A 21946-nucleotide genomic window follows, 5' to 3' on the forward strand; every position below is an offset into this window, starting at 1 on the left:
AAGCAGAGGAAATTGTGTGCTTGGGTTTTAATAGCTACAAAGACACACAATGATATTCAGTCTGAAATGTGCTCTGGCAGGGCTGATTCTTCCATGGGATGCATATTTTCCCAGAAGTATGTCCTACAGTCTTCAGTGGAGGTATTCTCTGGGAAGCATGGATAAGATGGGAACGCCACTTTAGCTGAAAGCTCTGTGTCAGGAAGTTCTGAAGCAAACCGTATTAATTTAAGTGGGTTGTGCCTGTATCCGCTTCATCTAGATTCTAGAGCCTTCTCACCACAGGTGTGGACAGTGTGGGATTTAAGCAGCAGCATCCATTCAAGGGGCACTCAGCATGCCAGAAACGGCTCTGAGGCCGCAGTCTCACACTGCTGAGAGAACCAACTCAGGGACAAGCAAACAGCTTTAAAGAAAATATCCAGGCTCTTGCACAAATGGCGAATGCGGGTGGTGAGCCATTCCCTGTTCTTCTTTACCTGCATTTCATAACCAGCCACATACAGCTCCCTAACCCTAACCCTAACCACCAACAGCACAATCCTATGCATTAATCCACATCATGGACTTGTAGATACCCTTATCTTCAGTAGAATTTATTCCTGTGTACATTTGCATAGGTTGGCAGCCTTGAAGAATATCAATCAACCAAAACCTTGATTTGGTCCATAGACCTTTCCACAAATCAATATGTAATGCAATTAATATTGAAATTATTTTTAACAATGAATTACTGGTAAAATGGTTATCAAGACAGTATTCAACAATTGTTAAAAAAACAGAGCAGCATTGGAAAATGTTTAGGATACCAAAGTAAAGCACCAAAATGGGATACAAGTATTCAGTAAATGAAGTACAAGCATACTTATGCATAACATAAAAAGGCAGAGCCCATTTTCTTTAGGACAATAAGCTAAAGGAATAAGAACTATGCTATCCCTTAAGTTAATGCAACACTCTTTCTGGATTTTGCTGCAAGTCTGAAATACACTAACAGGTCTACCTTTCCAGAAGTTTAAAATAATAAAATCATAGAATAGCAGAGTTGGAAAGGGCCAAGAAGGCCATTGGGTCCAACCTCCTGCTGTTGCAGGACACCAAGTCACACCATCCCACTCAGATGGCTGTCCACTGTCTTTTGCATGTCTCTAGTGTGGGAGAGGCCACCACCTCCCTAGGCAGCCGGTTTCACTGTTGTATTGCTCTGACAGTGAGGAAATTTCTCCTGACATCTCGCTTGAATCTTGGTTGTTGCAAGCTTTCAGGTGGAGTAGCTTGAGAAATTTAGTCTTCAAGAATATGTTAAACTTTTCTTTTTTAATCATGCAGCCTAGTAATTGTCCTTGGAGCTGGCAACAAAATGCTGCATGAAGATAACATGGTTTAACTTCTTCCATACGTTGGTATTTTCCAGGTCTGAAAAAAAGATAACTGGGCATAATGTCTGAAGAAAACTGTACCACAGTGGTCACAGAGTTTGTGTTTGTGGGGTTGACCAGCAATCCTAGACTCCAGATCATCTTCTTCTTGGTGCTCCTGGCTATTTATATGGCCACCCTGGTTGAAAATCTAGGCATGATTGCCTTAATAAGGGCCAGTCCCCGGCTCCATACTCCAATGTACTTCTTTCTCGGTGGCCTGTCTTTCCTGGATGTGTGCTTTTCTTCTGTGTTCACTCCCAAGGCATTAGCAAACCTTCTAGCAGATAAGAAGTCCATTTCCGTGATGGGATGTGCATTTCAAATGTATTGCTCGATAGCTCTGGGGAGTGCAGAGTGCCTGCTTCTGGCTGCAATGGCCTATGATCGCTACGTGGCTGTCTGCAAGCCGCTGCTCTACCCAGTCCTCATGTCCCCCAGAGTCTGTATTCTGTTGGTGTGGGGGTCCTACACTCTTGGGCTTTTGCACTCCGTTGTTCAAACTGTCTTCACCTTCAGAATATCCTACTGCAAGACCAACGTGATCAACCATTTTTTCTGTGACATCACTGCTGTTTTAGCAATCTCCTCCTCTGATATCTATGTCAATGAACTCCTGATGTTTTATGAGGCTGGTCTTATAGAACTATTCACCATCCTGAGTGTCGTGGTCTCCTACGTGTATATTCTCACCAACATTGTGTTGAAGATCCACTCAGCTGCAGGCAGACTCAAAGGCTTCTCCACCTGCACCTCACACCTGACTGTGGGCACAATCTTTCATGGGGCAATTCTCATTTTGCATCTCCAGCCAACAGCTGGCAACGAACCGGCCTTTGAACATGTGAGTGATAAAGCTCTTGCTGTGTTCTATACGATTGTCATCCCTGTGCTGAACCCTCTGATCTACACCCTGAGAAACAAGGAGGTGAAGGACGCCTTGGCAGGAATTCAAAGGGAAGTACAAGCCACAAGGATGCAATAATGGGAACTTTTAATAGGAAAAAGACATGGTATTATTAAATGTGTACATTATTAAAATGGCATCTTTACTTATTTATTCATTTATATTTATCTCCCATCTTTCATCCCACAAGGAGCTCAAGGCAGCTTACAAATCTGCCAATGCCTTGTTTTGCCCAGTATGCATGCTGTAACCCAGGGACCCGAATAACCCAATGAGGGTCGCTGAGTACCTCTTTCTCACCCAGTTACCAATGGCTTGGCAGATGATCTCCCATCATCATTGCTCTTGGCTGTTTGGGCTTCCTCACTGTGAATGGTCCATTCACTAGACCATTGCTCTCGCAGCTAGAATGACATAGGCGAGAGAAGTGAGCTGGTGTAATAAAGGGCACAGCAGAGACTGAGCAAGGAAGGGATCCTGAGGAAGTAGTGGGCAGCTCAGTGAAAATGTCATGCCAGTAAGCAGTTCCGTGAAGAAAAGCAAACTCCATGCTAGGCACAATTAGGAATGGAACAGAAAATAGAATTGCCAAAAATCTTACTTCCCTTATACAAATGTTTGCCATGATTGCACTTGGAATACCGTGAGCCATTCTGGTTGCCTTTTCTGGAAAGGGACATTGCCTGTCCTTTTCTGTACTTGAAAAAAGTACAGAGAAGTGCAGGTAGACTGATCAGGGGCTCGAGCGGCTCCCCTATAAGGAACAACTATGACAACGGACTGTTCAGCTTGCAAAAAGGGTGAGTGAGGGGAGACATGACGGAGGGGTTTAAAATAATGCCAAGTGTGGGGAAAGTCTGAAAAGGAGAGATTTTTCTCCTTCCTCATAAGAGTAGAACCTGGAGTCATCTCGTTGAAGACAGATAAAAGGAAGCACTTCTTCACACAAAGTATAGTTAAAGTATGGAATCTGCTGCCTTGGGAAGTGGTGATGACCACCAATTCGAATGGCTTTAAAAGGGGATTGGAGAGATTAATGGAGGAGGAGACTGTCAGTGGCTACTAGGCTTGCTGGCTATGTGCTTCCTCCTTTACCTGAAGTGGCATACCTGCATTGCTGAGTTGCTGAGGAGCAAGTATCCAAAGTGCTGAACTAGATGGACTTTGATCTGATCCAGCAAACCAGAATTATGTTCTTATGTTCATTATTTACATTAGGTCACAGAGGATTAAAAAAAAAAAATCCCGTGTGACCTAATGTAAGCAAGCCCTTGTGTGGAGGAAGGTTTCCACCCATTTTACAATCAGCCTACAAAACCTGTTACAATCAGCTTTACTGTGGATTTCAGGCTTTGGCTACTTCAGGTAACTTCAGAGTGCACACAACCTAACTGTACTTTCCCCAATCAGCTTAGAATCAGAATAGCCGTGTGTTGCCCTTTCAACTTAGAATTGGCAAAACAGTGCTTTCCCCCAGTGAATTTCTGGTTTTGGTTCAGCGAGGGATTTGTTCCTCTTTCAGGTAAATGCAATGCTGCTTCCTCCCTCGTTCCCTCTGTCTTCTGAAAGAAATAAAGTTTGGAATGACTTTTTGAGTCTCTCCAATTGTCTCCATTTGTCTTTTTTTTTTCTTTTTTCTTTTTTTGCCTCAAGTAACAGCTAATTGGAAATGCATTCAATATACATGTTTATTTAGAAGTAAATACATTTGTCTTCAATGGGTCTTACTGCTTCAAAAGTCAGCATGGGGAGAGGAGTTTATTATTTTAAATTGCCTTTATTATATGACATAAGTATTTTAGTTTAAAACGTATAGAAATTCCCCAAACTGGGTGGGGAATGCTAACAGTTGTAGGATGATTTTCTGGCCAAACTTGCATAGGGTTGCATCCTTACAGTCTTTATCTTTGTTAACCATTACGACAATCTCGCAAAACACGTCAGACTTCTTATTACTATTGCTATTATTTTATTATGCCTACAGAAACAGGTGTGCAAATAGTAGCCTGACCTCTGCAAGTGTTTCTGAAGCAGTTCTGTGTTCTGCCAGTGGCAGCATTTCTTTTCTTGGGATCCAGAGACAATAAGCGCACTCATGGGGAAAGTTAAGGAACTATTATAAAAGACTGCAGAGATCATGAAGGCAAGTTTACATGCATTTGAAAACCCCTCAAAGAAACAGCAGATACAGGGGACTAAAGCAGCCTGGTCTGCACTGAATTTCTGCTCTTAGGAGATGTCCTCTGTGCGTGTGGGTATAGGTCTTTACCATATCCGTGCCTGCTTTGACTGAACTAGAGAAAATCAATGCGCTTTGCACATAATTAATTGGGGAAGAAGAAAAGATAACTACATAAATCTTGGGCATTCCCACACCAGAGATTTGGCATTGAAGAGGCCCTTTTGGTGATAAATGATATTGCTAAGCTCCTGCTGCTTCTACTACTACTACTTGCATTTATATTCTGCCTTTTTTCTCCTGTAAAGAACCCACCCCCCCCCTTTACATAACTCACAACAACCTTATGAGGTGGGATGAGTGGAGAGTCTGTGACTGGCTCAGAGTCACCCAATGAGTTTCATGACCCAATGGGGGCTCAGCCTGGATCTTCCATGCCCCCAGTCTAACCTTCTAACCACCGCACCAGGCTGGATCTTAAGTATTGCCCATGTTTTGTTCAAGCTCATGTAAACAATGAGTAACAGCTACTTAAGCAAAAGAAGTATGGCCAACAGATAACTGAGTGACCTTCTCAGGTCTTAGCTGACATTTAGATTAAACTCAAGACTATCCAAAACCAAAAATAATTAACAAACTTCTCATGTGAAACTTCAAACAATGAATTCATTGACATTAAACACTAGATCACGAGAAAAACACGAGACAGGAATCTGAGGCCCTCCTGGATAGGAGAAGAACAAGAATGTCCATGCAGAGAAGGCCTGGACACCAAGACAGAATGGTCTCTGTCGCCCTCTGTTTTCAATGGTCTTCCAGGCTTTTCCCTAACACACCGTGCCACATATGTTTTCATTTGAAGGATCCCAGCCAAGCATGATTTTTCTTTCTCAGCACTGAATAAGTGAATAAGTAGATAACATACATCAGACAGATAGCAGGAGAAAGCTGCACTCTAGCAGGGGAGTTCATTCTTTTGAGATTCACAGATGCTGTTGTCCTTGGGCCACCCTCTTTTGTGGTGTTTCTACTTATCACTGCTGTGGGAAATATAGACATCATTGTGGTTGGGAAGACTGATTTGCACTCTCAGACCCTCATGTATTTCCTTTCCTGCTATTCCTCAGTTGTCACATCCAAGATGCTAGTGAATTTCTTGACGCCGTGGAAAAGATCTTGTACACTGGCCATGTCTTGCAATTGCTTATGACTAATATGTGGCCTTCTGTAACTCACTGCTGTATAAAAGCGTCATGGCCAAAGGGTTTCTCGTCCATTTGTGATTTTGTCTTATGTAGCTGGGTTTCTGAATGCATCCATAGAAATGGAGTTTGGTTTAAAATTAACTTGCTCCCAATCCATCGCACACAACCGTTTCTTTTGTGATGGACCTCCTTTGTGTAAGCTCTGCTGTTTGCTGTCGCTGGATCTGAAGAGCTCACCAACACATCAATAGTGCTGGTCTCTTACTGCTGCATCCTCCCCACCTTTGTCGGGACGGGCTGCACTGCAGGCATGTGCAAGGCATTCTCTACATGCTCTTCCCATCCCATTGCTGTCACTGTTTTCTATAGGACCCCCTCCTTATGCACCCACTTCCCAGCTCCAGCTATTCTATGGACCAAGACGGGGTGGTGGCAGCTTTCTACACTGTGATGATTCGTTTTATATTTTTAGTATATTCTATTTTAATTGATGTTTTGTGAGCTGCCCCGAGGCTTCGGCGAATGGGGTGGCATAGAAATTTTCTAAATAAATAAATTAATAAATAAAAATGATCCCAGTGCTCAACCCAATACTCTGTAGTTTAAGAAATGGGAAGGTCGGAATGCCATGAAGAGAGCATTGGAAAGATTGTCACTTCCAAGTGCAAATGCTTTAAAAAATAGGGCGGGGGGGCAGCTCACTGTATAAAAATTGCCTGGCTGTTTATACAGAGGATAGTTGCTGTACTTGCCATTCTAGACAACTGTGCTCTTTTTAGTGCAGTCCTGCAGAGAAGTCCCACTGGGGCTGTTCCTGTGGCACAACAGTCCATTTGTGGGTGATGTGACCCATGGTGATGTTGTAGCACATGAAGGGGGCACCTTTGCGTAGCCCACTGCCATGGTCTGCCGCAGGGCTTAACTCTATAACCACGTAGCTCATATAACTCTGTAACTCACATAGCCATAACTCATCATGGGTTACATCCCACAACAAGGTGTAGCATGTCATCTGAACCCAGACACTTTGTTCACTGGGACTTACTCACAGGTACAAAAGCACAGAATCGTACCATAATGCAGAGAATTCCTAATTATAAAGACGGAATTATGATACTGGGCTGGAAAACATTGGCATTAAAGGTGTGGGGCTGATGTGATTTGGGGGCAAAGTAGTGAATCCAGGGCAAGACCTGGCAGCAAGGGGGTGAAGTCTGGTGATGCACTTACTGCTCACTGAACGCCCCAACATGGTGCCTCCCAGATGTTTGGGACTAAAACTCCCAGCATCTTGCCCATGGCCTTACTGCCTGTGGCTGATTGGTGTTGTATTCAATACACCTGGAGGCCACCATGTTAGGAAAAGAAGATCTAGGGCAGGGACTTCCAACACCCGAAGGCACCCACCCCGGCAGCCACCCAACAATCTTCACTCCTTATAAAAGCGTATTGAGTGAGTCTTTGTAGGGAGTAGGAAAAGTCTCCCTACCAAATATCAGCTGCAGGCGTAGGGCTGAAGTCAGCTCCCCACCAAGAGCCCTTGAGGCAGCAATGTCCTTTGTGGTGGTTCATAGACTTCAAACCCCTCCAAATGTAAAGAGCTGCTGTCTATTTGATTCAACAGACTGTTAAGTTCTAACTGGAGCCCTCAAGGTGCATCCCTGAAGCCATGCAAGTTGTGAGTGGCATCTACCTGTGGCCTCAACTGCTATCACAAGCCACATCATGATCTGGCCAGGAAAAAGATCAGGGCAGGTACCTGTTGTTCTGTTAGATGACCTACTCATTTTCTAGATGAATAAGGTGTGCCAAAGAATACGGTCACCAACAATCATGTCGGGACACCTGTTCCTTTTAATCTGTCAGACATATTAGATCCAGTACTCAAGGGGAGCAGTTTGAAGTGAACAGAGCAGAGTTCAGGACATGGAGTAATGGGTTAAATAATGGGTTACAGGAAGCCAGATTCTGGCTGGACATCAGGAAAATCTTCTTAACTGTTAGAGCAGTACAGTGATGGAACCAACTACAGTGGTACCTCGGCTCACGAACACCTTGGTTCATGAACAAATCGGGTCACAAGCAAAAATTTCTGAAAAATTTTGACTTGGGTCGTGAACACCGCTTTGGGTGGTGACCAAGATCGCAGCCATCTCCCCACCCCCCCACCCTGAGTGGGGAGATGGCACCGATCCCAGTTGTTTTCATGCAGGGAAGGCGTGCCTGATCAGAGGTGCGCTGCTGCAGGAAAGACTGGAGCAGCAAAGCAGAGCCACGGGGGAGATGGCCAAGATTCTGCCGGTCTTTCCTGCAGGAGCGCGCCTCTGATCAGGCACACCTTCCCTGAACGAACGGAGCTGCGATCGCGCTCATCTCCCCACCCCCAGTGTGCCCGCGATTGTGCCCATCTCTCCCCCACACCCCCCCAGTGCACTGGGATGACGGACGCATGCAGGGATGACAGGTGCGATCTCGGCCGTGCTGGGCGGGGGGCAGGGAGATGGCCGCGCTTGTGCTTGGGGTGGGGGGGTGGCCGCGATCTTTGTTGTTGTCACTTTGCTTCACATTTTTCTGATTTAAAAAATGGTTACAGAACGGATTAACCATATTTACATTGACCCTTATGGGGAAATTTGACTTGGCTCACGACCAATCTGTTGAGAATGCTTTAACTGGGAGTCTTGCATTGAGCAGTGGGATGGACTCAATGGCCGTACAGGCCCCTTTGAGTTACTATTCTGTAATTCTGCAAGCAAAGAAAAAGCGGAAAGTAGTCATGCTGGGGGCAGAGGATGAGCTAGCATGGGAGGTGGTGGCACCCTTGTGAGTAGGAACTTTGGCTTAGGTTTTGTTTTTTGGGGGCTAGTTTTCCTGATTTCTTTTCCTGGTGACACAGATGAACCAAAGAGAGTTCCAGACAGCTCTCCTATGGCTATTCTGACCTGAATATACCCAACACAAGTCCTGGAAGAAAAGACCTTTGCTTGACCTTCCTTCTCCCATACAGTGTTCACCTATAAGTCATGCCGTCATCTTCAAGTAGTAAGGAGCTTGCCTGCTAAATGGAGCAGAGGTATTGGAACCGGTTAAGGCTCAATAAGGTACGATTTCAATGAGAATTGTGGAAGATGAGTGTCACTTTGAGCCTTCCCCCCATCATTTGCTTCTCTTCAAAGTACATATCCTTCCTGTTGAGATGTGTGAGGAATCAAATACATTAGTAAAAACTGGATGGATTCTCTGAACTCAGGCCTGCAGATTCCATTCTATCAATCCTGCACTGGAGCTGACTTAATTTGACATGAGCCCAGCCAACAGGAAACTTGCATTTTTAAAAGAGGATGCAATTTTAATACTTTTGTGCTGAATTTATGTTCACCACTTGCATAATTTTTTGCAGATTTCTGCAAATTGCATAGAGAAAGCCTGCATTTTGCACTTACCTGAAATTGTGACAGAATTCAAGGAGGCCAGGGTGCAGTGTGTACATATGGGGTGAAATGAGGATGTTTCTATACTTCTCATGTTAAATGCTGCAACAATAATGGCTCGTTTGTAATGTATTAACCCCAATTTGCTCAAATAGCAATTTGCCCAAATTTATGTAATTTGCAGAAATTGTGCAAGAAATACATACTAGTAGGTTCCAAATTTGCGTATGTAATTTGAGTAATTTTAAGGAAGCAAAAAAGCAACACCCGCCCCCGCAAACCCCCCTCAGCCCACCCCAAATCAGTCTAATTTTGACCATTGGATTGGGAATGTATCAAAAGTCTATGAAGACAAATGGAGCAAGTTTTCCAGTGTCACACCTGAGGGATGGTGCATCCCTTACTCCCAAAAAGGGTCTCGCTTATGACCCCTGAGACCTCGTCCATGCATGGATATGCTCGTAAGACAGCAAAAGGAGCCAGGGGTACTTAGTGGCTGCTGGCAAAAGTCCTTCTGTTGCCTGTGCAAGTAGAGGGCGTGTGAAGGGAGCATCCTTTAAAAGGACAATTTTAAAATACATATTTTTCTTCTCTGAGACAGTCGCCATCATGCAGTGTATAAAAATGAGCTATTGAGGCAGATCAGCCCTTTCACTTACAATTATGAATATCTCTTTTGACAACTGTTTTCTAAACTGTTCCCCCTCCTTTGCCTTTTCCCTGTTGATTTCTTGACTGCGAACTTTAAAATGAAGGAACAATGGAATTTCTGACTAATACCCACGATGCCTTATTAAAAATATTGTTTTGCTAACCTCATTGTTTGTATCTAGAGAGAGGTTAGGCATAACAGTATTTGCTTTGTAATGGCAGGCAATGATGCTGAACTGGCTTGGCCTCTGTCCCTTAGGAGGCCTCATTTGGTTTAAACCGAATGTTTAGAGGTTTGTTTTTCACTTTGTTTGCTCAGCATTTTACATCTTACATTGGAAAAACCTGATATGCCTTGGCTGTGTTGGTGGGGAAATCAGCCCATGGTTCATCACTGTAAGGTCACAGAGGCATGGGAAAAGGTCCTGGGTAATCTGTGTCTTAGACAGACAGCCTAACAAAGTCTCTAGAGAGGGAATAAGACGCTCATGTAGATCCGTGTTTGGGATGATTCAAGTCCTCGAAGGCATCCCAGTACCTAGTCCTATCTGCACTTGCCTGGGAGCAAGAGTAATTGAACTCAGTGGGATCTACTCCTGAGAAGACTGGCATGGGACCTCAAGTAGAGCTGTTTATTTTCCTCTATGGATGACGATCTGATATTTTTCATCCTTATTAATTAAACCACCAGAGTGAAAAAACAAAGCCAAGGGACTATGACATCTCCAGGGGCACAAGTCTGTCTTTCTGTCATTTAGGACCTCATCTAAGGCCAAGTGAATGTTCAGAACCAAACCTCTTAATTAAGGTTCATGAAGTGTTCCAGCAACGGTCTCTTTCTTCAGCCCCTGGGCCGAGCCCAGGTTGCTCAGAGCCACATTTCCATCTGCCTCTAAGGTCACCCTCTCCTTACTCAGGCTGAAAACTAGATAGGGCCTTCCCAAGGCCTCCAAATCTCAAAGGGGAGAGTAATCTATTCATCTAAGTTAGGCCCAACTAGCAGATACCCTCATGGCATTTTACAGTTATAAAGCCAAAATGTGGCCCTTGCCCCCTTAAGAGTAGCGCAGAAGAGAGCATCTCAGTGTGTACATGATCTACACAGGTATTCCCACAGTGGTGTTAGCACTGTCATGAAACAAGTCTACAGATCGGTCAGGCGGAAGCTGGTCCAGGCCACTGTCCCTAGGCGTGCTCTGTGCCATGATGCCTTAGGGTGCCTGTTCTCTGGCCCCTTTGCTATTTCTGACTCCCACCCACCCTCTCCATTTGTCAGCATGGCTTTTATGGGTTCTAATGGGGCAGGGTACGAATTTTGCACCTGCCATCAAATTGACCTGTTTAGTAAGGGGAATTTTCATGGGGGGTTGTTTGAGCAGGCAGATCACAAAGGCAGGTTCATTGGCTCACATTTACATAAAGCCGTCAGGGATGGCGGGTGGGGCACATATGCAAGAACAGGGCAAGTGTGGAAGCTGGGGCAGCTTTATCGTGACTGCAGTCCCCAATGCTTGCCTCTTAGCATGCAAGCTCTGCATCTTCTACTGCCAAAAGTAAGGAGTGTGCTAATATTTTCGAAGCAGGACACATTTTCAGCCTTTACGATGCTCATGTACCTAAGGCATGCTGCATGGAAGGGCTAGAGGAGGTCCTACACGAAGGTTTCTCCAAAGTTTTCTACCATAAAGATGCCATAGTGATGGCCAGAATAATTTCTTCTTGTTCTTGCTCTCACTCTGATTGGACTTCATGACCGTGATGCCACTTCCAGACCCACACAGCCATGGGAGTTAGTGAGAATTTGGCTCTGTCACATTTTTTCTGCCGGCTCTGTTAACCAACTGGCTACAGAGGTACACAGGTGCCACACCAGAGCTCTGTGCCAAAGGATTCTCACACTCCATCATGCTAGAAGTGGGCAGAGAAACTGTGGGGGGACTGCATTTCTCCAAAGGGAAGAGAAATTCTCTTTCTCAGGGTTCAGAGTCACTTAATAGCAGTGGCACATCTTCATCCCTCTTTTGGAGGAAAGGTTTTGTCCATTTGTTGTTCTTGCATGTGGCAGCAGCAGCAGCAGCAATCATGAGCTTTTCAACATGAAGCTATTAATCGACTTTTCATGTAAATCGCATTACAAAAATGTGAACTTGGGGTGTGAGCATTACCCCAGGATGCTGGATGAAATTTGGCAAAGGTGCTGTATAAGGCATATTATCAGCTGGGTAGGAACTTGCGGGTGCAAGTTTGTATCAGCTTTTAACTTCCAGCTTGTCCAATTAAGGGTGGGCCTAGCTCATCCATAAGGCAGAAGTAGCATATATCCTGCTTCTGTTTATGACTGTGGGCCATTCTCCAGCAACATTTCCTCAAACCCCTTGAATCTGGGTGTGTGCTACAGGCAAGACCCCAGTGGGCTCCTCTCGGAACTTAAGAAGTTCCCAGGAACTTCTAAAGAAGTTATTCTAGGAACTTCTTAGGAACATACACAGGAAGGCATGCTGAATCAGACCCATGGTCCGTCTAGCCCAGCATTCTGTTCACACAGTGGCAAACCAGCTGCCCACAGGATCCCTCCTGCCAGCAATAGCCCCCTTCTGCTCAAGTTTCCCAGCAAATGGTGTAGAGAGGCACACTGATTCTGGAGGTAGCATGTAGCCACCAGGACTAGTAGTCACTGATAATCTTTGCCACCATGAATTCATCCAATCCCCTTTTTAAAGTTGCCCAAACTGGTGCTCATCACTACTTCTTGTAGATGTGGATTTTAGTTTAGCTATGTGATAAGTGGAGAAGTACTTCCATTTGTCCTGAATCTCCCCATACTCAACTTCCTTGGCTGACTACTGGCTCTTGAGTTATGAGAGAAGGAAAACATTTCTCCCTCCCCATTTCCCCCATTTTCTCCCTCCCATTCCATGCATCTTCGTCATGTCTCTCCTTTCCTGCCATTTTTCCTAGGCTAAACAATCTCTGCTGTTGCAACCTTTCCTCATAAGGTGGTTTTTTCCAGCTCTGCAATATCTTCAGACCCAAACCCTAAAATCCTGAATTGCAAGTCTAGGGAGCTCCCTTCACAGAATTGCCTTGGATCTTCTTACAGTCCACATTCCCACCCACTGCCCCGCCACTGTGACTACCTTATTTAATTAGTTTGGTCTCACACTCAGTTGTATCCTGATCTTCCTGAGGATCACTGTCACATGGGTGAATAAACATGCCTTTGTTTGGTCAGTTTGGTTCCCAGGGGGAATTCCAACTGGGCCTCAAGGCAACATCTTGATACAATGCCTGTCTCTGTCCATGCCTCAGCTCCTCTGAGCCGGATGCAGAGCTTTTGCTTGCCCACACACAGATTCCTCTGAATGGGGGAAAATGTATGGGAAGCAAGGACCATAACCCAGTTGTACAGCCCATGTGTTGCATGGGGAAGGTCTTCAGGTTCAATTCCTGGTATCTCTAGGTCGGAGACTTCGCCAAAGGCTTCTCTAAAGCACTGGCAGTCAGCGGGGATGCACAGTTCGAAGAATCAGTGCTCAGACTTGGTAATAGGCAGCTTCCTATGTTACTGGGACTGTCACAATCCCATTGCTATTCTTCTTCCCCTAGTGATGAAGGAGAAATTTGTTTTACACTATCAGGAGATCTTGGGACATATTTTGATGTGAATGCATCTGATTTTGCTCTTTGAGAGCAATATGGAAGCTGAAACTCAGTTATTTTTCAAAATTTGCTGTTCTCCAAATTTTGCACTGGAGTTCTTCAGTGGAGAAAAATACATACATGAATGTGCATATTGATGAAAAGAGCATACAAAAATATATTACACTAAGAAAAAGGTACTAAAAGGCAAGAAGTAGGAAAATGTGTACCAAAAAAAAAAGGAAAAATGAGAAAATGAGAAAAATGAAAGTTGACAAATTTGCCCATCACTACCCACACAATTCTGGCAGATGTAGTATCACACACATTTGTTTTGAAGGGCAAGTTGTCCTTTTGCCTGTGTCTTGTCCTCTCACATAGAATTGCTCTAATATCAGAAACAAAAAACTTTTGCTATGCTTTGACACACCTGAATGTTTGAGGGTATGACAGTCTCCCAAAAGACACTAGAAAATCTTCTGAGGACACAGAGCGTCAAGAGACATGGGTTGTGCCACACACACATGCAAATAGCTCTATGGCTATATATATGTGCATGTTTATGATACTATTTCATGCATGTGACAAAGTGTACTCTGGTGCAAGGATGCATATCCTATAATAAGTGTGCTAGCTCTCCCATGACTCTTTTTTGTTTGGTTGTATTTGGTTATTTTTAATTTATTATTTATTTACTTATTGCTTGCTACAACAGACCAAAATGGGTACCTCTCTGGAAATCAATTCCACTGGTGAAATTTCACTGATATCGTCAAACCTGCTAACACCTCATTTCCCAGTAAGAGTAAGTACAGATGTTAACTGTACTTGTTAACTTTGTCATTTTAGCTATGCATTCTGACCCCCACATCCCTTGACTTCATATTCAAAATTGGAAATCTCTAGCTTGGAATTTTGCATTTTGGAAGAAGAGAACCCAGTGTCATTTCCCAGAATGTCCTAGGATGCTTGACTTGGCATATGCCAGGGCATTGTGAGAAAATCAAATGGCTCCTCTCAGATCCAGCTGCAGGCATTGGAAGGCAAAGTGGGTGCCACTTCTGCCAGCATGCTGGGGCCTCATCAGCTGCCCTAGGATGCCAGGGCCTATTTAATGAATGGGGAATGAAATACTGCAGGTTGTTTTTCTTCTGAGAGTTGCTCAAGATTTGTCATTTGGATGAGCAGAAGGCAACTTGACAATCAGACTAAGGATTGTTTTGAAGTGTACCTACATTCTGTGGAGAAACTGCAAATGAAACATAGTTGGGAACCCTATTAAACCCATCTAAATTCAGATAGATAGATAGATAGATAGATAGATAGATAGATAGATAGATAGATAATCTCACATGTGGTATGTAGTGCAGCCATTGAGTTGGCTCTCACTAGGAACCCTAGTACCAAAATAACCAAGCTAGTTTGTAAGACACCAGTGCTGTTATTGGGTACTTCCTCATAGAAGGCTTTTAGCTCCACCTGCAAGTCCCTTGGACCGCAAGGTGATCAAACCGGTCAGTCCTAGAAGAGATCAACCCTGACTGCTCTTTAGAAGACCAGATACTGAAGATGAAACTCAGATACTTTGGCCACCTAATAAGAAGGAAGGACTCCCTGGAGAAGAGTCTAATGCTGGGAGCAATAGATGGCAAAAGAAGAAGGGGACGACAGAGAATGAGGTGGCTGGATGGAGTCACTGGGGCAGTTGGTCTGAGATTGAGTGGACTCCAGGGGATGGTGGAGGACAGGAAGGCCTGGAGGAATGTTGTCCATGAGGTCGCGATGGGTCGAACACAACTTCGCAACTAACAACAGCAACATCAAAAGTCACTGGCAAGACTGCTATCTCATTTTTCCATGAAGGGGCACAGTTCCAACTTTGCTGTAACAGATGCCAGATATCTGCTTGTGAACGATTTTAATTTCTAGGAGAAATTTGATTGGAGTTACTTCCAGAGAAAGCGTTTATTGCAACACTGCTTTAGGGAGAGGGGCTCCTGAAGTGGCTTCCACTCATGTTTTCCCCCTGCTTCTTCCATCTTTTTTCTTGCCAAAGAACAACTGTTAAGGAAGAAAATGCAGAATTATTTCATGATGTCTTCTGACTGGCAGCACCAGGAGCTCTCCATTCTGGAAGGCTGTAAGAAAAGCAAACAGATTCTATACCTACCGCTTATTTAAGAGCAAGCAGACTAAGTCTCTTCAGAGAAAACTGCAATAACATCTCATGTAAGTAAATATAACCTTAAATACTTAGATAAGAATAAACATTCTAGCAAATCTGAAGGAACAGAGGAAGAAGAATAGTGTGAAAACTACTTTGACGTAGAGAAAATATATTAGCATATAATTTTTTCAAGGGTTATAAAAATGATGGCTGAAAACCTACCACGATGGAAACTATGCTTGGATGAGGGCTTCTCTGGATATGCAGGTCCAATAATCAAAGGACCAGGTTATCCCACATAACCTGACATATGCCAGGACCTGGTTGGGGTTTGTGGCATAAAAAGCCCCCAGATTTAACATTCTTTCTTTTCAGTTTTCTTTCTATCAAAGAAAACATGTCTGGGTAACAAGATACCCCCAATATGCATAACAATAGTTCTGTTGGGTACTTTTATCCCCTAAACAAAGATAGCTTCACTACAGGTCATCCTAGTCTCTCTTGAAAGGCAAGATTTCAGGCTAAAGCTTCCAGTAAACTCCCAATGAACAGAATTAAAATAAGCTTTTTAATGGCGATTTCAAGTTTGTAGGTCAAAGCATTCCTATGCAAATCAAAGCTCAGTAAGTCAAACATTATCATGTAGATTTTATTGTTACATTTTGTTACAGAGAATATTCACTTTAAAATTAACTTAACAGCTGAAACCTGAAATTCATTCTTATGCTGGTTCAAATAAAGGCCTTTCATATGCAGCATTTGCCTTGCCTGAGGCAATTTTGTTTGGGGTCATAAAATGACCCCGAATACAACTTCTTCTAGGTTTCAATTTGAGGCAGGGTGAAGGTTAAGGACATTTTTTGAGGCTTATGTCAGGGGACAACAGATTGAGACTCGCATGGACAACTGGATGATTAACACATCTAAGTGTGCAGTCCTATGGTCTCTTAATAATTGTCTGTGTAGCCCTAGGAGAGACTGTAGCCCCAGCTCTGTAGCCCCTGAAAAAAACATTGATATTGGAGCTGGGACTCTGACCTCTGAAGGCCCTCCCTTTGTTCTCACAGCTGGCATGTTTCCTTCCATACTATCTGGTCTCTGAAGATGGATGGCCACCTTCACAGCCAGTGCAAAGGAGGATGTTTAGGGTGGGAAAGAGAGGGAAAGGCTCCATCATCCTCTGAAAAGTCCTGTTGGTGCCAAGCCTAAACCTAAGCCTAAGCCTAAGCCTAAGCCTCTCATCCTTTCATGAAGGGGGAAATATTTAGACAGTCAAAATCAGAGGGTGCTTGGTAGTGTTTGAAGAGCATGAAACTATTTTAGCTTTCACACTCCTCTTGGATGCCTGTGAACCCATGAGTTCAGAGGATTACAGGCAGCCACACTGGATGGTTTTCTAGGTTTACACAAAACCTATTCTTATGTTCACTACTGCAACAACTCTTCCCAGAAAGTAAATTTGATTTTAAAGTGTCATAGGTTGTGCCCTCTCCTTCTTCAGTAATAGAAAAATGGGACTATGTTTATCTGGAATCTGTAACAAATTGCTTTCCAATGCAAGTGTGTATTTTCCAAGTATGTGCAGGGGATTATCTGTCTTAAAGACACTTGGGCCAGATATATTATACAGGCTGGAGCTGAATCAAAAATGGGAGAAAGTTAAAACTTTTCATAATTGTTTGCTTCCAGGGAATTCTAAGGTATATTGTGTTCTACTTTCCTGGAAATAGAAACTTACAGATTTGTCGTTAGTATGTTTATTTGTTTGTTTCATTTTAAAGAGTCAAGCATGGCCTTCTTGTAGCAGCTTCAATGGATATCAGAAGCAAGCATGGTTTAATTCTGGGCTTTCACACTGTTCTGGTTTTCTGCAGTAACAAATGATGCATTGGAGTGGGTGTACAATAAGATACACTTTTGTCTTAGGTGTGAGTATCTTCATCTTCCCCTGTCCCATCTAGTTCACCTTCCCTCAACTGGACATCCTTAAAAAACGTCAGACTACAATTCCCACATACCCAGCCAAAACACCCCTTGGGTAGCTAGTTGGGAGTGATGGATAGTGTAGTTCAGGGCATCCCGAGGGCACTGGGATTAGGAATGCTGGACCAGATGGTGACGGGCCTCCCTTGTTGCTTCCTCCAGCCATGCTAATGGCAGGTGTGCCACCATTAGCCTTTGCTAGGCATCCTTTGTAAATGTGCTTAACCTGCTTCCAATGTATTTATACAAGCTGTTGTACTTTATTTTGCAGATCTGGAGGAAAAACAGTCTGGGCACAATGACAAAGGGAAACAGCACTGCAGTGATTAAAGAGTTTGTATTTGTAGGTTTAACACATAATCCCAAACTACAGGCCTTCCTCTTTCTAGTGTTCCTCACTTTTTATATCATGATTTTGGTGGGGAATCTGGGAATGATTGCTGTAATAAGGGCCAGTCCCTGTCTCCACACTCCAATGTACTTCTTTCTGAGCAATCTATCTTTCTTGGATGTGTGCTTTTCCTCTGTGGTTGCTTCTAAGTCCTTGGTGAATCTCTTAGCAGACAGAAAGTCAATTTCTTTCCTTGGGTGTGCATTGCAAATGTACTTAGTAATAGGCCTGGGGAGCACCGAGTGCTTTCTCTTGGCGGCAATGGCCTTTGATCGCTATACTGCCATTTGCAAGCCGCTGCTGTATGCACTTCTCCTGTCTCCCAGAGTCTGCACTCTGTTGGTGGTGGGGTCCTATGTTCTCGGGCTTTTACATGCTCTTGTTCATACAGGCTTCACATTCAAAGTGTCCTTCTGTCACTCAAATACGATCAATCATTTATACTGTGACATCACTGCGCTTTTATCACTGTCCTGTTCTGATATCCACGTCAACGAACTCCTGATTTTTTTTGTGGCGGGGCCCGTGGAGGCAATCACCATCCTGAGTGTTGTAATTTCTTATATATATATTCTAGCCAACATTATGAGGATCAGCTCAGCCAGGGGCAGACTGAAAGCCTTCTCCACTTGCACCTCACACTTGATTTCAGTCACCATCTTTCATGGGGCAATTCTCATTTTGCATTTCCGACCACAGTCTAGCAAGGGATCCCCCATCCAAGATGCAAGTGACAAAATTCTCTCTGTGTTCTATACAATTGTCATCCCTTTGTTGAACCCTTTGATTTACACCCTGAGAAACAAGGAGGTGAAGGATGCCCTTTGGGTTATTCAAAGGAAGTTGTGTGCCAAAAGGATTCACTAGCTAGCAATCGTACAATTGTGTGTGCGATGCCATTCTTGCATGCCTGCTGCTGCCCCCGCCCACAGGGAGTTGGGAAAGAGGTCGGCTGCCCGGGATCGCAGCCAGCGCATCCACTCGCTGTGCCCCCCTTTTGTGCATGTTGCCACCAGCAGGAGTGAGCGGGGCCACCAGGAACAGCAGCTGGGGAAGTTCCCCAGTGGCACAACAAGAGGTCTAGGAATGCTCACAGGCTTCCCTTTGGCTTGGCTCACTTTGCAGGACTAGGCAGAGTCCATGGACTGTGTAGGAATGGGTTCTGAATGAGTTCGTCCCAACCCTTGTAGAAATCATACAGCTGTGTGGGATACCCTGAAGCTGAGAGCAATGAAACAAACAGGAGACCGCTTCAGTGCCGATGGAGATGCAGATCCTACTGGATGCAATGGAGTCCGGCTATGTGGCCATAGTCAGGCATACCTAGGGACAAAGAATGGCAACAAACAACATCTCAGATCTTAGTGGTCAGGCAGGTATATACGGGAGAAGGTGGTCCTTTAGGTAGTCAGGTCCTAAGCCATTTACAGCTTTATATGTAAACAGGGTTCTTGCCAGGAACCCATGTGACTACTGTGCAAGAAGCATCCATCTTCTTCACGTGTGATTTACAGTTTTTGCTTGTGCTGCATGTGATATGGAAGAAGGTTCCTGGCTGCGCAGCTGGATTTCTGCAAGTGTTCGCGGACTTCCTCTTGGCTCAGCGCACCTTTCCAGACAGGGCCAAGCACGAGAGGAAATCCACAGACTTCAATAGACCATTTCGAGCATTCGTCATAGAGCTACTTCTCTGAGAGTTTAGGGATCGAGCTGAGCTTTTCCTAGTTTGTATTGTCACAGGGTTCCAAATTAAAATTCAAGAAATCACATATATACACATAAAAAATTTTTTTTGGTTTGCCACTTCTACTTTTAGATTTCTTGCATTTGATCTTTCAGTGGCTTTTAGTACAATTGGCCATGGCATCTTACTAGGGTCACTTGCTGGGATACAGCTGTGTCTGAGATTGTGGGGTGGCGGGGGGCATTTTGCAGTGGATCAAGTCTTTTCTATGAGCAGGTTTCAGAGGGTGGTGCTGGAAGACTCATGCTTGACCCTTTGGATTATGGGATCCAACAGTTGCAGAAATTTGCTTGAAGTCTTCATTGTATCAAGCAAAGCCAAGTCTGGTGGCTCATGAGCTATAAGTCTGAGCCACAGCATATTTTCTTCTTATGCTGTTGTTATTAAATGATGGCACCTTACAGAAAAACAACCATAATAGAATTACTACTGTAATGGGAAAAGTCAAATCAGTGCCCACACACACTTTGCAAAGTATTTAAACCAATGCAAGCCTATTAAATGAGTACTTATTTTAAAAAATACATATAAACAAACCTGTAGACAACTTGGGATCATAGAGTGGTAAAAATATGATGGGTTTTCAGAACTTAGCCCTACAGATTCCACTCTATCAAGCCAACACCAAGTTAACTCAATCTAACATGAGTCCAGTCAAGAGGTAAACTTCCATTTTAAAAACAGGATGCTATTTTAAGCCAGGAAAATCTGTGCCAAATCAGGAGCTCTGCTGATGAACAATTTGCATTTTCTGCTGATGTACCATTTGCATTTTTTGTACATTTCTGCAAAATGCAAAGAGGCCTGAATTTTGTACTAATCTGAATTAACTGCCGGAAGATTCAAGGTAGCCAAAGTGGAATGTGGGCATATGGAGTGAAATGAGAATGCTTCCACACTTCTCATGTGAAACGCTACAACAACAACGACCCATTTCTAATGCATTGGCTGCAATTTGCTCAAACTGCAAATAGCCCATATTTGCCCAAATTGCAAATTGTGCAAATTGTGCAGGAAATACACAGTTGTAGGTTCCACATTTGTGGGAAAATTTTGAGCAATTTTAAGAAGAAATACTTTTAAAAATTCCTACCCCAACTCAGCCTGCCTTTGGTCATTCAGATGGAAATGTGCTGCATGTCCATGAAACTCAAATGGGGCAGTGTCACACCTCCTTCCCTCTGTGGTTACAGCCTCTGTGTGGATGGTGCCCGCACCACTGCTCCCAAAAAGGGTCTGGATTGGAGTTTCTGCCTTTAGTCGCATATCCCGAGACCTCGTCCATGCATGGATATGCTCGTAAGACAGCAAAAGGAGCCAGGGTACTTAGTGGCTGCTGGCAAAAGTCCTTCTGTTGCCTATGCAAGTAGAGGGCATGTGAAGGGAGCATCCTTTAAAAGGACAATTTTAAAAGACATATTTTTCTTTTCTGAGACAGTCTCCATCATGCAGTGTATAAAAATGAGCTATTGAGGCAGATCAGCCCTTTCACTGACAATTGTGAATTTCTCTTTTGACAACTATTTTCTAAAATGCTCCCTCACCCTTTCCTTTGCCCTGTTGATTTCTTGGTTGTGTATTTTAAAATAAAGGTATAATAGGATTTATGACTGATGTCTTCTTAAAAATATCACTCTGCTATCCACATTGTTTGGACTGAGAGAGAAGTTAGAAAATAACAGTATTTGTTATGGTGTAATGGTGGGCAATGCTATTAAACTGGGTAAACCTTTGTCCCTTAGAAGGTCTACCTGTTGTTATGAATAAAAGGTCTGTCTGTCTGTCTGTCTGTCTGTCTGTCTGTCTGTTTGTTTTGACCAGAGTCTTACATGTCACAAGGACTAATGTGCCTTGGCTGTATTGCTGGGAAAATCACCTTTTGGTCCATCATGGTTAGGTCTATACCAGCAAGAACCACATAGGCCTGAGGAACGGTGCTACACAACAGTGCTTCACACAGTCTGTGCCTGAGACAGCCAACCTAACAAACTCCCTAGAGAGGGGAATAAGACGCTCCTCTAGATCCATGTTTGAGAAGATTCAAGCCCACAAAGGATTCATCTCAATGCCTAATCCTAGCTGGGCTTGCTTGGGAGTAAATGCAATTAAACTCAGTGGAATCTACTTCTGAAAAGACAGACTTGGGACCTCATGTAGAGATGTTTGTTTTCCTCTGTGAATGACTATCAGATATTTTTCACCTATACTCATTAAACCATTGAAGTGGAAAC

General features: G+C 43.8%; 2 protein-coding genes across 2 annotated transcripts; both read left to right on the forward strand.

Moving 5' to 3' along the window:
- Positions 1-1440: 1440 nt before the first annotated feature.
- Positions 1441-4434, forward strand: LOC123018555 (olfactory receptor 1002-like). The gene is made up of 2 exons (XM_044420763.1): positions 1441-2360; positions 4338-4434. The coding sequence occupies exons 1-2, from the start codon at positions 1441-1443 to the stop codon at positions 4432-4434; spliced, it is 1017 nt and encodes a 338-aa protein (XP_044276698.1).
- Positions 4435-17848: 13414 nt separating this feature from the next.
- LOC123018556 (olfactory receptor 1009-like) lies at positions 17849-18838 on the forward strand. The gene has a single exon (XM_044420764.1). The coding sequence runs from the start codon at positions 17879-17881 to the stop codon at positions 18836-18838; it is 960 nt and encodes a 319-aa protein (XP_044276699.1). The 5' UTR covers positions 17849-17878.
- Positions 18839-21946: the final 3108 nt, after the last annotated feature.

The sequence above is a fragment of the Varanus komodoensis genome, unplaced genomic scaffold (genome assembly GCF_004798865.1).
Source record: "Varanus komodoensis strain SLA01 unplaced genomic scaffold, ASM479886v1 scaffold110, whole genome shotgun sequence".
NCBI classification, from domain to species: Eukaryota; Metazoa; Chordata; class Lepidosauria; order Squamata; family Varanidae; genus Varanus; species Varanus komodoensis.

What these genes read in the sequence shown, in the direction of transcription:
- LOC123018555 (XM_044420763.1), top strand. Translation starts at nt 1,441, where the DNA reads ATGTCTGAAGAAAACTGTACCACAGTGGTCACAGAGTTTGTGTTTGTG. An exon ending in AAGGAGGTGAAGGACGCCTT is followed by an intron (nt 2,361 to 4,337) that starts GGCAGGAATTCA and finishes AGTAGCCTGACC; the next exon opens with TCTGCAAGTGTTTCTGAAGC.
- LOC123018556 (XM_044420764.1), top strand. Translation starts at nt 17,879, where the DNA reads ATGACAAAGGGAAACAGCACTGCAGTGATTAAAGAGTTTGTATTTGTA.